This window comes from Solanum tuberosum, unplaced genomic scaffold (genome assembly GCF_000226075.1).
Source record: "Solanum tuberosum cultivar DM 1-3 516 R44 unplaced genomic scaffold, SolTub_3.0 scf00103, whole genome shotgun sequence".
Taxonomy (NCBI): Eukaryota; Viridiplantae; Streptophyta; class Magnoliopsida; order Solanales; family Solanaceae; genus Solanum; species Solanum tuberosum.
In genome coordinates, this window is record NW_006239027.1 from 422263 (window position 1) to 438691 (window position 16429).

The 16429-nt window shown below is 31.5% G+C and overlaps 2 protein-coding genes across 2 annotated transcripts; one reads left to right on the top strand and one right to left on the bottom strand.

Moving 5' to 3' along the window:
• The first annotated feature begins 1046 nt into the window (after positions 1 to 1046).
• Positions 1047 to 2526, top strand: LOC102590421 (F-box/FBD/LRR-repeat protein At1g13570-like). Its single transcript, XM_015309266.1, has 3 exons — positions 1047 to 1876; positions 1963 to 2130; positions 2224 to 2526. Exons 1-3 carry the CDS (start codon positions 1061 to 1063, stop codon positions 2524 to 2526), a joined length of 1287 nt encoding a protein of 428 aa, XP_015164752.1. The 5' UTR covers positions 1047 to 1060.
• Positions 2527 to 3010: 484 nt separating this feature from the next.
• LOC102601043 (protein NSP-INTERACTING KINASE 1-like) lies at positions 3011 to 7932 on the bottom strand. The gene is made up of 12 exons (XM_015309293.1): positions 7539 to 7932; positions 6622 to 6751; positions 6422 to 6493; positions 6164 to 6307; positions 5991 to 6062; positions 5673 to 5732; positions 5481 to 5581; positions 5123 to 5272; positions 4682 to 5023; positions 4124 to 4503; positions 3515 to 3831; positions 3011 to 3401 (listed from the first exon to the last, which is right to left on the bottom strand). The coding sequence occupies exons 1-12, from the start codon at positions 7630 to 7632 to the stop codon at positions 3398 to 3400; spliced, it is 1866 nt and encodes a 621-aa protein (XP_015164779.1). The 5' UTR covers positions 7633 to 7932; the 3' UTR covers positions 3011 to 3397.
• Positions 7933 to 16429: the final 8497 nt, after the last annotated feature.

Consider the following 16429-nt stretch of genomic DNA (forward strand, 5'->3'; position numbering starts at 1 on the left):
AAAATGTTCTCCAAGTTTGGGAGCAAGTTGGGCATGTTCAACATCTATGCACCAACTTGAGAGGGAGTGTAGAGATATTTTAGGACTTGATTCTGTAATCTTTTAAAATAGGAACTCGATTCTAGTAATCTTTGTAAAATAGGAAGATATTAATTATTTCCGTATATTGTAACTTAGCCGTAGTTATATAATCATGTACATGCCTCCTTTGAGAAATAATAGAATACAAAAAGAAATATTATGTTCAAGATTTGAACTGATATTACTTGAGCATACGTCCTCCACCAGTCTTTAAGGCATTTGATAGGTTTCTTAGCCTAGACCTAAGACGTGTTACAATTCAAGCAGAGGTCATTCTTCTTCTTTGGAGATAATACATTTTATACATCTAAAAGATGTCCCTCTTCTTTCCAATGTGTCATATGAGCCCACGGAAGTTTCTTTAAAGACGGGAACATAATCTTGCTAACACTGCTTTTAAAGTTTAGAGTTGAGTATCCTCCAAGAATCCTAATTGGAATTGGACATGTCTTGTAGAGTCCAAATTAGAATTGAACACGTGTGATAGAGTCCAAATTAGAATTGAACATATCTTGTAGAGTGCGCAGATTTTATACAAACAGTGGTCAGGCGGGTTAGGGTTGGAGTTCCAAGGGAGAGCAGAGCAAGTTCGGCCGAACCCAATAACTTTGACTCAAAATATAGGTATGACAGAGCCTTTACAGATACTCAAGATTATGTACATTGTTGAGATGAAGCTAATATGATTAATTAGAATATGCAAATTCTGATAGTAAAGCTACTGTAGTTTGATGTCAAATTTTGCTGAATTTGAAACCTTTTTCTCCATGTAGCTATTGATTTCAATTGATAATATTGTTACTTATCAGTAGTAAAAGATAAATTCACCTTTTCTTTTATTCTTAGAGTTGTAGCATGCTAATTTAACCATGTGAAAAGCAGTTGTGTGTACTGTGATCGGATAGTGTTTGGAGATCCCTTACCTATTTTGTGTTCTTGTTTATTTTCTGCAGATTCTTGTTGCCAATCATTTAATATTATGCCTCAAAATGAAAAACAACAACTCGTACCTCTCTCCGATGTACTTAGCAACCTTCCCGATAGTGTAATTGATGACATTCTAATGAGTTTGCCTTTACGAGATGCTGTGAGGACAAGCATCTTATCGAAGAAATGGAGATATGATTGGTGCAGACTTCCACAACTGAAACTTGATCAAACACTTTGGGAAACAGCAGAGGACTTAATATCCCCTACAATTGGATTTACTAACATTCTTTGTCACTTCTTGACCCTTCATACAGGACCAATTACCAAGTTTATCCTAGATATTCCTGATCTAGAAGTATGTCCTAATATCGACCACTTGATATATTTTCTCTCCAGGAATGGCATTCAACATCTTGTCCTTAAACTTCCGTTTAGTAGTCAACCATACAATTTGCCTTTTTCATTCTTCACATGTTCGCAATTGAGGCATCTGTTTCTCAAGGAATGTCTAATACATCCTCCATCGGTCTTTAAGGGATTTGATAAGTTAATTAGCTTAGAACTAATTGAAGTCAAAATTTCTTCTGCATTGCTTGGAAGTTTAATCTCACATTGCCCGTTGCTTGAGCATTTGGTGCTGCAGCACGACGCGATTACAGATCACATTGAAATTAGTGCTCCCAAGCTGAGGTCATTTATCTTCTCTGGCAATATAAACTTTTTACATTTAAAGAATGCCCCTCTTCTTTCCAAAGTTTCATATGAGCCTACAGAATTTCGTGTAAAGGCAGAACATGATGTTTGCAAGATTTTTGAGTCTATTCCTGCTCTCGAGAATCTCTGCTGGATTAACGATTGTGTCCAGGTAATATTGCTTCGCAACTTGCATTTTCATAGATATACCATCTTTTGGGCTTTGAGTCATCCTGATTTTTGACATTTTCTTCCTAGGACGTGCGTGTTGGACCAGCTGAAGTTATACCAACAAGGCTCCCTTATGCTCTTCACTGTCTTAAACGCCTTTACATATCTGGCATTACTCTGGTAGAATTCTTTGATGTTTCGTTTGCTCTTTGCTTGATAAGAAGCTCTCCAAATTTAGAAGATATTGAAATTGAGGTTGTTAATGATGTTTCCTTTTCTTGTTTTTCGTATGTATTGATTTTCTTATTCTGTATGCTCATCTGATGGGTTTTTCTTGATCTTTCGTAGATGTATGTTGTTAGTGATGAGGACTATTTTGTACATGTGCCCCGGGAGGCTGTTGATGAGATTCATGCTAGCTTCTCAGATATGACATTTAATCACCTGAGGACGATTAAGCTTAGCAATGTAGCAGGAGCAGGGGCTGAAATGCAACTTATCAAGGTTTTATTGGCCAAGTCTCCAGCACTGGTCAAAATGGTAATCGATCCCTATAGAATGAAAGCAGAAAAATCTCTCAAAGTACTCATAGAGATAACAAATTTTCAGCGGGCATCATCTAAAGCCCAAGTTGAATACAATGTAGATTAGTATCCATATCACAATCCCTCTTGATCTTAACGTGTCTTTAATTAGATTCATGATCTTTGGCTAAAATGTTTGAAATCGTAAAAAGAATGTTGATGCAGCAGTAAGGCTGTTGTTTTGCATTTGCCACTGTGAAAACTGTATAAGTTTGGGAACATAAGTGAATCTGGATGGATGTTTTTGATTAATCTGTTTCAATGTCTGTTCTTTGAATGATCTATGGGATGAGACTTTGGTTGGTTACTGATCTTTTTAATATATTCATTGTGGTCGTCATGGTCATTTTGCATTGTTTTTTATTTGATATGATCATGACATGTGTTGAGCATAAATGGAATAGTGAGGATTCATATAGTCGATTTCAACTAGTTGTTTTATGAGAGTCATATTTATTTAGTTGGACATTGTAGACACATTGTTCTGAATAGTAAGAAAGAATGAAATTCGATCAAATCCCTTAATCTTAATGGTTAGTAAACAATACCCCTTTTGAATGGAAAAGATAATCCCTTTGAACAATATTTTTCAATGAGAATTATGATACAATATTTATAAGCTGAAATTGAATTTCAACAATATTATTCTTACAAGCTCAAAGTTACAATTCCACATCCCAGAAAAATTATCACTCAAAACAGGAAGAGGAAAAAAAAGTAGGGGTTGTGGGTGTGGTTGGGGAGGTCAGTTGCTCATAAATCTTTTTCCTAGACAGTCTGAACATATCCCATTCCTTTATGCAGCTTCCATATGATCATATATACAAGCTCAATCGAACCCTACCACGTCTGGTATATAAGTGGAGAAGAGTAAAGGGGGGTGTCTATGATCCACTGAGTTATGAACCGTGCACTATTGACCCTCGAGGACTTCTCAGTTATCTAAAGAAGAAATAAAAAACAAGCTCAATAACATACATATATTACTTCAGCATTCTATCTCAGATGCCCTTTTTTGTTTCATCTAATTGACTATCTTGTATAATCTACATCACCTTGGTCCTGATAATTCCATTGCTTGAACAAGCAATGAAGAATCATCAGTAAGATCAGAATATCTTTCTGAAGAGGAGAACTCATTGGCTCTGCAGCGCGTAGATTCTGCTCTTTGAGAAGCTTCCCATTTCTCTGCAAGTCCGTCTCCTTCGAGCATTCTTACCACTTCTGATATTTTTGGTCTATGACTAGGGTGATACTGAGTGCATATTAGAGCTACTTGTACCATTTCCTCAAGCTCGATCCGATCATATTTGTCCTTTAAGTCCTTGCTCACCAGCAAATCAAGCTTTTTCTCCAGGTGAATCTTCTTTACCTGCAACAAATATGCACATTGATATTATCAACCCCAACAAGAATCGAGATACTCTCTCCGTTTCATTTTGTTTGTCTTAGTTTGATCGAGCACAAAGTTTCAGTATGTTAATACGACTTTTGAATCTTGTCACCAAATACCCTTTGAAGGTAAAATAGAATGTTGAAATAAAAAAACATACTTAGTAGATATAGAATGGTCGTAGGCATTTTTTTTCTAAACAGACTAAAACGAAAAGTAAGAAAAATTGAAACGGAGGGTTTTGTCACATCTTGGAATGTGTAATACTTACCCAATCAAGCATAATGCCTTTCTGATTTGCTGCTTTACCAAATTCTAGAGCTCTCTGGCCAGATATCAACTCTAGCAGGAGAATTCCAAACCCGAAAACATCTGTTTTATCAGAGGACTGTCCTGTAGAGAGATACTCAGGAGCTATATGTCCTACAGTTCCCCTAACTGCAGTTGTGACATGTGAATCACGATGATCCAATAGCTTTGCCAATCCAAAATCTCCCACAACAGCCTCACAGTCATCGTCGAGCAATATGTTTGCTGCCTTCACATCCCTGTGGATAATCTTTGGATCACACTGTTCATGTAGATATAGTAAACCTCTTGCAGCTCCTAATGCAATTCTTTTTCTTGTAGTCCAGTCCAATGGTGGCTTGGCTGCAAGAAACAACAGAAATAGAGAAATCTACCATCAGGTATCTGAAGTCCACTAGTTCGACTATTCCGGTTCACACAGATAAGCCTACTATGGTTAAGGATGACGGTATCTCAACCATCCCACCATATTTAAGAATACTTGCAGAATCTTTAGTTCTCTAAGGTTGTTTCTTTTTACCTTTGAGACGAGAAGCAACACTTCCATTAGACATGTAAGGGTAAACCAGAAGCCTTTCAGTTGGTGTCATGGAGAACCCATACAAACGTAGGAGATTGCGATGCACTGCCAAGCTGATCATTTCAACTTCTGTTTGGAATTGTTTGTCTCCTCCGATTGCATTTCCATCTTTGAGCCTTTTTACAGCAACAATCGTGCCATCACTAAGACAACCTTTGTACACGTTTCCAAAACCGCCTTTTCCCAGTATCTTCTTGTTGCTGAAGTTGTTTGTGGCAACTTGAAGTTCCCTAAATTGGAACCTCCTCAAGTTTCCCAAACACACTTGTTCATGATGTTGTTCTGAAATTATCAACAAGCATGATCCTCTTGGTTAAAGCAAGACATTACTAGTATCTCGAGATTCGAGCAATATAGGTTTTAGCTGCATATCATACTCACCATTGATGTCAAAGAAAATTTGCTTGTTGTGCTTTTGTCTCCACCATAGAAATATTCCAAACCCAATAATTAGTAGGCAGATACATCCAAGACTTGTCCCAAAGGCTAAGGCAATTTTGTGAGTTTTAGATCTTCCAAAAGGCTGAGCATCTGAGATATAACAAGAGACTTCTCAGTTGTGAATAGTACAACACAGAAACTATCCAAGACTTCATGATGAATCCTTATAATAGAGTTGTAGTTAATCATAACGACGTTGAAAGCAGGAGACTTGACAACAACCAAGATTTGTGGAATAGTCGAGGGGCACACAAGCTGGCTCGAAAAAAAACTTAGGAGGATGATTCAAGATTCTTACTTTGTGAGTTGTTCAAAGTGAAGGGCAAAGGCATGGATGTTGTTGTTCCATTGCATTCTGGTTCTTTTCCAGTTGCACATATAATAGGATTTCCCAAAAGGCTGCATCAATGAGAGAAAAAATGATTTATTTTCTCTAATCTTTAGCAAAGGGAAAAAAAATGAAATTCAAAGAATTGTTCAAGAAACTTACTTGAATGTTTTAGCTAGAAGCCTTGGCACAGGACCACTCAAATTATTAAAAGACAAGTCTCTAGAAAAAAACAACAAAAATCCCATCAAAATATACTCATGAAAACAGAAAGCAATTAGGAAAAAGGTGCACAAAGCACTCCACGTTCACACAAGGTCTGGGGAAAGGCCGCACCCCAAAGGGTATACTATAGGCAGCCTACCCCTGACTCGAACGCGTGACCTATATAGATAACAAGGAGACAAGCTTACTGTTGCTCCGAGGCTCCCCTTCAAGTATGAGAAAATAAACAAAACTAAATGAGGCTAAGGAACTTACAGAAGAGTAAGTTGAGTCATATTAGACAATTCCAAAGGAACAGCTCCACTAAGACTATTGTTGTTTAGTCTCCTATAACACAATTGAAAAAGAAAAAAAAACCATAATCATTAACTTTTTATAATTCAAGAACTCATTTTTATATCAAAATCTTTAAAATTTTCTTTGCTTACAAGTATTGAAGGCTTTTTAATTGAGCTAAAGATGAAGGGATTTTCCCAGTGAGTTGATTATCAGAAAGATCAATTGTATTAAGTTTCTGAAGCATTCCAAGTTCAGTTGGAATTGGTCCTGTTATATTATTGCTCTGCAGAAGCCTGTTTAAAAAAAAAAGTTAAAAAGTAATATTAGTACTACTATTTTCTATATTCTTGATTCAAATAATCAATCATTTGAAATTTCATTATTTTTTCTTCATATAAAGTACTCACAGTAGATCCAAGTGAGTCAAGTTATGGATGTATGGTGATATTTTCCCAGACAAACTTTGGCTTGAACAAGCCCTGCACAATTCAAGAAAACTTGTAAGCACTTTCATCCTTAACTAGAGGTCTCAGGTTCAAGTATTAGGAATAGAAAGGTTTTGTCAGTCGGGCTCCAATGCAGATACCGGACAATCGGGTATACTTACAAGCCAGTGACAAATTTATCATTTGAACAAGTGATCATATTCCAGCTACATGGATCAACAGAACTTTCATCCCAATTCAAAACACCAAGTGGATCATGTAATGAGTTCTTGATCTCCATTAAAGCTTGCACTGTCCAAAATCAACATAACAAGAAAGTTAAAATAGATGAAATTCTTGAAATATCTTAAATTTGTTCAAATCTCATTCCTTTCAAAAAAATAAAATCAGAAACCCCTTATGAATTTTTCACAAAAAGGTATCAAAGTTTCAATCTTTATGAGAACTAGCCTTCATAATCAACTCCAACAGGGGTAAACATATTTCAAAATTCTTAATATTTCTAAAATTTGATCAAAATCTCATTCCTTTCAAAAAATTCAATCACCCCATATGATTTTTTCAAATAAAAAGTCATAAAGTTTCAATCTTCAATGAAGAAAAAACCACAAGGAACTAAACCTTTCATAATCAACTCCAACAAGGGTAAGCATATTTCAAAATTCTTGATATTTCTAAAATTTGATCAAAATCTCATTCCTTTCAAAAAATTCAATCACCCCATATGATTTTTTCAAATAAAAAGTCATAAAGTTTCAATCTTCATGAGAAAAACCACAAGAACTAACCTTCATAATCAACTCCAACAAGGGTAAGCATATTTCAAAATTCTTGATATTTCTAAAATTTGATCAAAATCTCATTCCTTTCAAAAATTTCAAACACCCCATATGATTTTTTCAACAAAAAAGTCATGAAGTTTCAATCTTTATGAGAAAAACCACAAGAAACAACCTTCATAATTAACACCAACAGGAGTAAATCATACTTTAAAATTCTTGATATTTTCTAATATGATCAATCTCATTCCAATAATGTCTCAAAGTTTAAATCTTTATTAAAAATAACAAGAACTAACCTTCATAATTAACACCACCAGGAGTAAGCATAGCATTAGAGTAAACCAAGAAACTCAACAACACCACAAAACCAAAAACACTTCTTGTTTCCATTTGTCTTAAACAAGAAAACAGCTAAACAAAGAGTAAAAATGAGATCTTTTTTTATAAAAGAAGAATTTGGGACTTGGTTTTTTCACAAATAAAAACACAAATCATTGGAAAGTGGTACAATTCCTCATGCTTTGCTGCTTCATTTTACAGAAAACTTGCACTCACTCACTCACTCACTCACTCAAAGTTTCAAACAGCTTTATGTCAGACTCTTTCAAAAAAACAAATAAAAAAACAGAGGTTTTTGGTGGTAAAAAAGTGAGAGCAAAAACAACATGCCAGCCACTTTACTTCAGTAAAGCAAACAACAAATATATAAAAAGGAAAAAATCATAAAGGTAGTGAAAAAACAGAAAAATCCCTTTAATCATTTATTGGTTTAGAATTTTTTTTCAAGAAATTAAAAAAAATGTAAAGGGTATTTGAGAATCTAACTGTTAAGCACTAAAATGATAAATAATATTATATATTTTTATTGTGCAAAATTCTTTTTGTGGGTCATGGGGGTAGAGTAGGGTGAGTTGAGGTAAGTAGGACATGCTTATTGGGATTGCTTTAATTAAACAAACAAGGAATCTAATATTCCCTCTGAAATTTTGTAAAAAAAAAATTGTTATTTTAGGAGAAACAATTCATGGATTTATGTGCAGACATATATATACTAAAAATAATATTTTCTCAATATCAAAAGATAGTATTTCCCTAGGATACGAATGTGAAAAAATAATCAATGAATTCATACAGGGGAAAGAATTGATTGATTTATTATTTTCAGTAATCCAAAGAGAATATCTTTTGCTTGGCATTCAAATTTTTGCTTAAATACATCAGTAGCTTTTAAAATTTATGAGCAAATTTCATTTAGAAACTTGAACTATGACGTATTCCTAATGAATAAATAAATATATGATAATAAAAGTGTTTTCCATTAGATATTTTCAGTTCAAATGATAAATATTTTTTTATGTGTGTTTTTGTTAAAATGTAAATAAGTTAATCACTTAAAATATGTCATCTCCTTTAATTATACGAATTAGTCTTAATACGTCATAAAACATTAGACATATTTTCATTGAGGATGATGTATATATAACTAAAGGAGATGACATATTTTAGATGAATAACTATTTTCGATTACTTTCAAAGTTATTTGGGATATAATTACAAAAGGTTTGATCAAACTAAAGGTCCATTTGGACATACGCTGTGGAATCATGATTTGAGGTTGAAGTTTTGTTTGGACATGTCATTTGAATTTTTTAAGTTGTATTTTTGTTATACACATGAAAATCCCACAAGTTGTGAAAACTGTTAAACTTCCTCAATTCTTATATAATCTTAGCAGATGAGCAAACCATAGTACATAATCCATAAACAAGATATCGAAATATCCTTAGCCACCACTTTGATAAATTGCATATATCCATGTTCCTTTACAAATAAATGTTCGCGATAACAAACTAATTTTAAATACACATAATTGATTATAAAGATTCATCAGTCAATAATAGTAGTATTTAGTATTCTTTAATATAATATTTTCACATAGTACAGACAATCTCTTCCGGCCAAGCAAAAGTCTTTTTTGTTTTTGCTAAATCTAAAACGATGGGTCATTCTTTTACAAAATATACACTTATGGATCAAATTTTATATTTAGAAGAAACATGGACCCTCAAATTATGTTTTTTTGAGAATTTGGAATTAAAAATTATGATCTTAAATCACATATTCATATGCTAATTTGAAATCCTGACTTCGTATCACATTTCCAAACACAAGTTTATTGTTTGTGAGTTGTGAAATTATTTAAAAAATTAGATATAAGTGTATCTTATAACTTTTGATTTATTTTAGCTTAAATACTTTCAACACTTACAAAAGCTATGAAAAAAATATATACTTAGTCAAAACTCAAAACACTCTCTATAAGAGTATTTTTTCTATATCTATTAACAAAATAAGCTTTATAGTTGTGGGTGGGGAGGGTTTGACTTTGGAAGTGAAGTGGAGATCTTTAAAATTCTTTTTCTCAATATTCCACTTCAATTTTTTAGAAGAATAATGCTAATATATGAAGGCTATCAAAGAATTTTAAGAAGAATTTTTTTTATACTAGTGTAATGTGTTGATGAAAGCTATTTCAAAGCAGTTTGGTGATTAGTTTATTTCGTACATATCACAAATGACCGCATTATTTAAAGTTTTTGTAAATTCATTATTGATTTCTTTTGTAATACAAGTTGTTATGAGAAAATCTTTTGAAGGACATTTTTGTACTGTTTTTTTTTTTAATCACAGCAACAATATATAACATCATTAATATGAGCATATCGACAAGAGGCATAGTGAAAATTAACGACAACTAAAATATAAGATATTCGATCTATTAATTACTATTCATGTTTTGATTTGTTTATCTTAGTTTAATTTACGAGTTTTAGAAAATCAGCATTATAGTTGTGGCCTTTGTTGGGGGTGGGAACAATTAAAGGGTTTGACTTTGGAAGTAAAGTGGAGATCTTTAAATTAAAGTTCTTTTTCTCAATATTCCCTTTCAATTTTTGAGAAGAATAATGTTGATATATGAAGTCTAGGTATCAAAGAATTTAAAAAAGAAATTCATTGATACTGGTGTAATACGTTGATGAAAGCTATTTTTAAGCAGTCTGGTGATTAGTCTATATCATACAACTACACTACTTGAAGTATATATACCATGCACTATCACATTATTCAAAGTCTTCGCAAATTCATTATAGATTTCTATTGTAATATAAATCATTGTGAGAAAAAAAAATTAACGACACTTTTGGTACTATTTTTCTAATTATTACTATAATAATAATAATTTCATTAATATGAGCATATCGACAAGAGGCATGGTGAGAATCGACTACATCTAAAATATAAGATACTCATTCCATTAATTACTATCCATGTTTCAATTTGTTTGTCTTAACTTGATTTACAGAGAGAGAATAGAAAAAAAAAATAGGAAGTTATCAAATTAGGGAATAAACATATACAGTATATTTTTAGTTAGATTTAAAAAATAAAAAAAATAAAAAAAAAGACATAATGATGCCAAAAAAGGTTAGAATCTCGAGATAAGTTCGAGATTGGTGATGTAATGGCTCCTGATATCTTTATTGGACTAATTATTTACCAACTTTAACTTTTACTTTTGCTTTTGCTTTTTATTTTTTAACAAATTACTATAATTTTTAATTATGTGAAGTTGAGTGGAATTTTCATAATTAATTTGATACTCAAGATGAAATAAACAAGTCACTATATATAAAAATATTTGAAGTTTACGAGTATCGAGTCAAGTATTTAACAAAAACATAACATGTTTGAAGTTCGCGACCATCAATCTAAACTTTGTGACTGATCAAACTAATCTTCTTAGCAATAGCTTCAAAATCGATTATCTATACACTTACTTATCTATTATATATAATAAATTTTACGACGCGATATAATTTTACGACATGATGAAGTCCCTTCACCCTACCCCCACTTCCCCACCCACCTCCAACATGGAGAAATATTCAAAAGAAAATTTATAACTTATGATATTTTGCTTAATAAAGAGAAAAGTTATCATAAGGTTAGCAGAATGAAATTGTAACCTTCTAAATACACGTGCAATGTGGACATGAACATCATCACATTGACCTTGGTCAAACATTCTTTAATTAATTAGTTCAAAAAATGTCATTTTTTAAATTTAAGAATGTCAATTATTTTTATATTATATTCTTGATATTAAAGAAATATTTTTTTCTAATACTTTTCAATGCTAAAAAACATTTAATAAATAAGAGTGATTTTATAAAATAGATTTGTGTTTATTATTTTCTCAATGAGTATGAAAAGAATTAATGTAACCGTCAAAATAGAACGGAAGGAATAAAATGGTACTTCCTACTATCCACTTTATACGTCTAATTACCTTGATTAAGCATGAAATTTAAGACATTAATAGAGATTTTTTATTCTTGTAGAGTCTTCACGTTAAAGATGTGTATAATGTATTAAAATATTCTTCAAATCTGTGATCCTGGATATGACATATATAAGACATTGGAATTCAAGAGTAATTAAACTACTAAATATCACTATAACAAAAATAAATTTTACGTAAGTAAATATGCTCATCAACAAAGAGTGTTAAAGTATTTATCGACACTAATTAATTGTCATTTAATCCAATGTCGCTATAGGGTTCAGAGACATTTACAAAGAGTGGTTCAGAGACATTTACAAAGAGTGTTAATAGCCGCTAAAAATACATATTTAACTGTAATTAAACTATTACCGTTAATTAATTACCGCTTAAAATCATTTTTGATGAGTATATTGAAAGTAAATTTATTGTTAAAAAATCTAGGGACAAGGGTCTGAAAAATACTCCAACTTTGGTCGGATTTGCTGTTGCGATACTAAACTTTCATGAGGACCTATTACCTCTCTAAACTATTTAATACCGTATTTTAAACATATATATTTGCCCACGTGGACATAAAAAATAATGCAAAATTATAAATAGTAATGTGTCCACGTGGTCACATATATACCTTTAAAATACACTATTAAATAGTTCAGGAGATAAAAAATACGGTATTAAATAGTCTAGGGAGGTTCTTATTCTTTTCCAAATTACAAAAATATCTTAAATTTGGTGGAATCCGGATACATTCCAAAACATTCCGATATATCGAGTTTCAATTTCGGTTACATCACTCAACATTCTCATACATCTCGTACGTCTCGATACATAGTGATGTATCCGAGATAGAACAGAGAATTGTGTAATTTTTTCAAATGGTAGGAAAATTTAGAAAATATGATAAAATAAGTTGGATAGTTAAGTAATGACATAACTCATTAAAGTCCACAACATTCAAAAAAATAAATTCTTCATTTAAGTCTATAAAACTCAAAATAATGATTATTTCTTTTCGTTTTCGATAATTTCATATAATTGTTCAAGTGTTTGAAGAATTACATCATCTAACAAGGTACAAAATATATAGGGATAAGGGACTGAAAAATTTCCAACTTTTGGTCGGATTTGTTTTGCGATACTAAACTTTCATGAGGACCTATTACCTCTCTAAACTATTTAATACCGTATTTTAAACATATATATTTGCCCACGTGGACATAAAAAATAATGCAAAATTATAAATAGTAATGTGTCCACGTGGTCACATATATACCTTTAAAATACACTATTAAATAGTTCAGGGGGTAAAAAATATGGTATTAAATAGTCTAGGGAGATAATAGGTTCTTATGAAAGTTTAGTATCGCAACAGCAAATTCAACCAAAGTTGGGATATTTTTCAGACCCTTATCCCAAAAATCTACTAATGAGGAAACTAAGAAAACCAAATTAAAACATATCTGGGGAATAAATGTTTTTATGTGGACAGATTATATAGTAGGATTAGATTATTATTTTTCTTTCTGAAAATGAACAAATTAAGTAGGTCATCCTAGTTCAATCAAGGATCAAACATAATTACAAGTAGAATCCAATACATTAGTTGTTCCTCAATCATATTCTTTCTAGTTCTCCTTTAGTTTCCATCATTATTATAATTTATAGTACCATATTGTAAAATTATAAAATGACTTTATGGTCCATTTTCATCATTTCTTAGTCAAGAACATCAATTAAAGATGACTGTATAAATCATTATTATATGAGCCCTCAATTAGAGCTCTCTTCTTCCATTGTGTTCCCTTAGTTGAACAAATGTTTACCACATGTATCCAACTTTATCATTACTTGTTGAATATTAAGAGACTTGGACCTTACTTTGTCACTATAGTAAATTAGTGCTTTTATTGCTTCTCTTTGGTTTCGATTATCATTTTATTTATTGTTATTACAGTAATATGACTTTTTTATTACTGTATTTTCTTTAAATACTTGATTTTTAATACGTTTTACTTGAGTCGAAGGTTTATCAAAAACAATTTTACTATTAAAAATAAAATACCATCAAATCGTGATTGTTTTCCTATAATGCATTTCTTCTTTCATGGTTTGATATTCTAACATCCTAGGCGTAGAGAAATGACACTGATTATCTCGAACTTAGAAGTTAAACTACACTACAATAACGATATTATACGAGAGGTCTGACAGAAAAATAGCTCGATGTTATGATGATAGAAAGCTTAACACGATCTCATTTATATTACTTTTCAAACATTGATCCAAACTAAATTTATCTTCTTAATTAAGCAAGCTTTAGCACACAGGTGGATAGAGCTTACACCATGTAGTAAAATTTCATATTTAGTAAGTTTTTCACTATACAATAACAATTACGTCTCAATTCCTCATAAATATAAGGGTAAGCTATATGAATATTCACCACTATATGTCCATATAAAATAAGGTAATTACCTCAAAGATTCAAAATATATTCAAGTACATGCAATTATACATATATTATATATACGTATAATACATATATATATATAAAATTGATCTCTGAAAACACCTGACAAGTCATTGGTTTCTTTTTCTTGTCAATTTTATGATACCTTTAGCTCCATTGATGCATATCCCTCTTTTTTCTCTCTCCTTAGATTAACACAAGGTAGTCAATCAACAAACATATGTACTCTAAATTAAATCAGCTCCCCCACCACCTCCATCTGCCCCTAACCCCACACAAACCCTCAAATAATTCTTTGTATTTTATTTTTGGAGAATTATTGAAAACATTTCTAAATTTGGCTTAAATTATTAGTTTTGTCTTTGAATTATTGACAGCTTTAAAAACACTGATTTACTTGACTAACTAAACTTAAGTACACCTTTGATTTTGTCACATGGATGAAATACATCCCTAAATTCTCGTCAAGTTTAGGATGTTTTCAACACTTTTTTCGGCATTTTATTAAGAATGTTACGCTCCTACAAGAGTTTGAGACCACTTGATATGTCATGTGAAAGATTAGGAGTGTATGTAAGTTGAGTTAGTCAAGTAGAAAAGTGTTTTTAAGACTATCTATTGTTTAGCTATGAAAAAATAATTCAAAAGTATTTATATGAAATCTAGTGGGATAGTATGAGATGAAGTGGAGCGAGGAGCGGGGTCAGGGGTCAGGGGTGGTCAAAAGATGGGGACTGGGGGCATCGGGGGAGTGAGGAGGAGATAATGAGATTGAAATGCTTTTTATCGAACTTGTTTTTTGTACTCCTACTAAGGAGGTTATTTTTTAATTTCTGAGAATCTTATTTTTTTAGAGAAAATATTTTTCACAATAATATTTTAACCAATCAAATATTAAAAATACAAAAACACACACAAACTACTTTTGTTTCACGTTTTCCTTAGTATGTAAGAGGGTGTTAAAGGGGGGAAAGGTAGTCAAACAAATTGAGTGGAGCTAATATAAATGACCATAATATAATCTTATTAAAGATTTATTTTCACTTTGTGGGGTGATACCCAAAATGAGTAGGAAATAATTGTTACTTATTTTTTACTAGTTGGATTTTTGTATGAGAGGAACTATTTTGCTAGTACTTTATAGGCAAACTCACATGATTATTTGCTTTGGACCTGTCTACTAAAGGAGAGAAACACATTGTAAAAAGTATCCAAAATAGTTGACAACTCTAGCCCCACATTTGTCCCCCACTTTTAAGTACATTGATATATCTAGAGAAATTATCATGATCTCTAATTTCTATATCCCTTTGTGCATTTTAATACAAAGGAATTGGACACTCAGAATGATAGTTAAAGGAAACTCATAAAATTATGATCGTTTAGGACGGTAAATAGAACAATGGATAGTTGAAGTATGAAAGTCACAAATATGTGATAGTTTAGATGTATCTTTTTTTTTCATTAACTCAATTTTCAATGAATATTCGAACTTCATAAAAAAATATGAGATTTCTGACCCAAAATTCATGGAAAACACTTCCTACAGACAATAATAATAACATATCCAATGTAATTTTATAAGTAAAATTTGAGGAGAATAATGTGTATGCAGTCTTACCCTGCCTTGAACCCCTTTTGCCTTTAAAATTTTATCTTATGTAAGTTACTATAGTATTTTCAAGAAATGATATTTGGAAAAAGGAAGGGGAAAAAAAGGAGGAAAGGACATCTTCAGATGACCTTTATGTAAAAAAAATTGTAATAATCTATCCTCTTATTAATTATTAACAATTATATATATTGAATTTTTTTTAAAATGACCATGGTTAAAATGTGGTTGCGTATGTATAAAATTGAATACCAATCAAATAATTATACCTCAATTCAAACTTATAGTAATTCATATGAGATCTTCGTATTCATTTCACTCTATTTAGACACGCCATGTATAGAGTACCTCCAAAGGCACGCTATTGGAACATGGCAAGGTCCATTTGGGATTGACGCTCCCAACAAGATTTTTTTTATATCAGATTTGAATTCGAGACCTATGATTAAAGGTAAAACAGTCTCACTACTGCACCACAAGTCATGTCAGTATAAATTCAACTTAGTGAAAGCCAAAGCCTTTTTTTTTGTGAGAATAAGAATATATTTTAGAGGGAATTTTTGACATATGGTGTGCTTCTTTGAACAAAATTGGTATTTATTCCCATTACTTTGATTATGTAATCTTTTTTTCCAAAAAAAAAATGTTCTTTTAAATTAGTTGTCATTCCCTTTTATTAGTGCTACCTTTTACAATCCAAATTCCTACTCCCACCAAATAAAGTAGAAGAAAGAACATTTAGTTCTCTTCTACATAC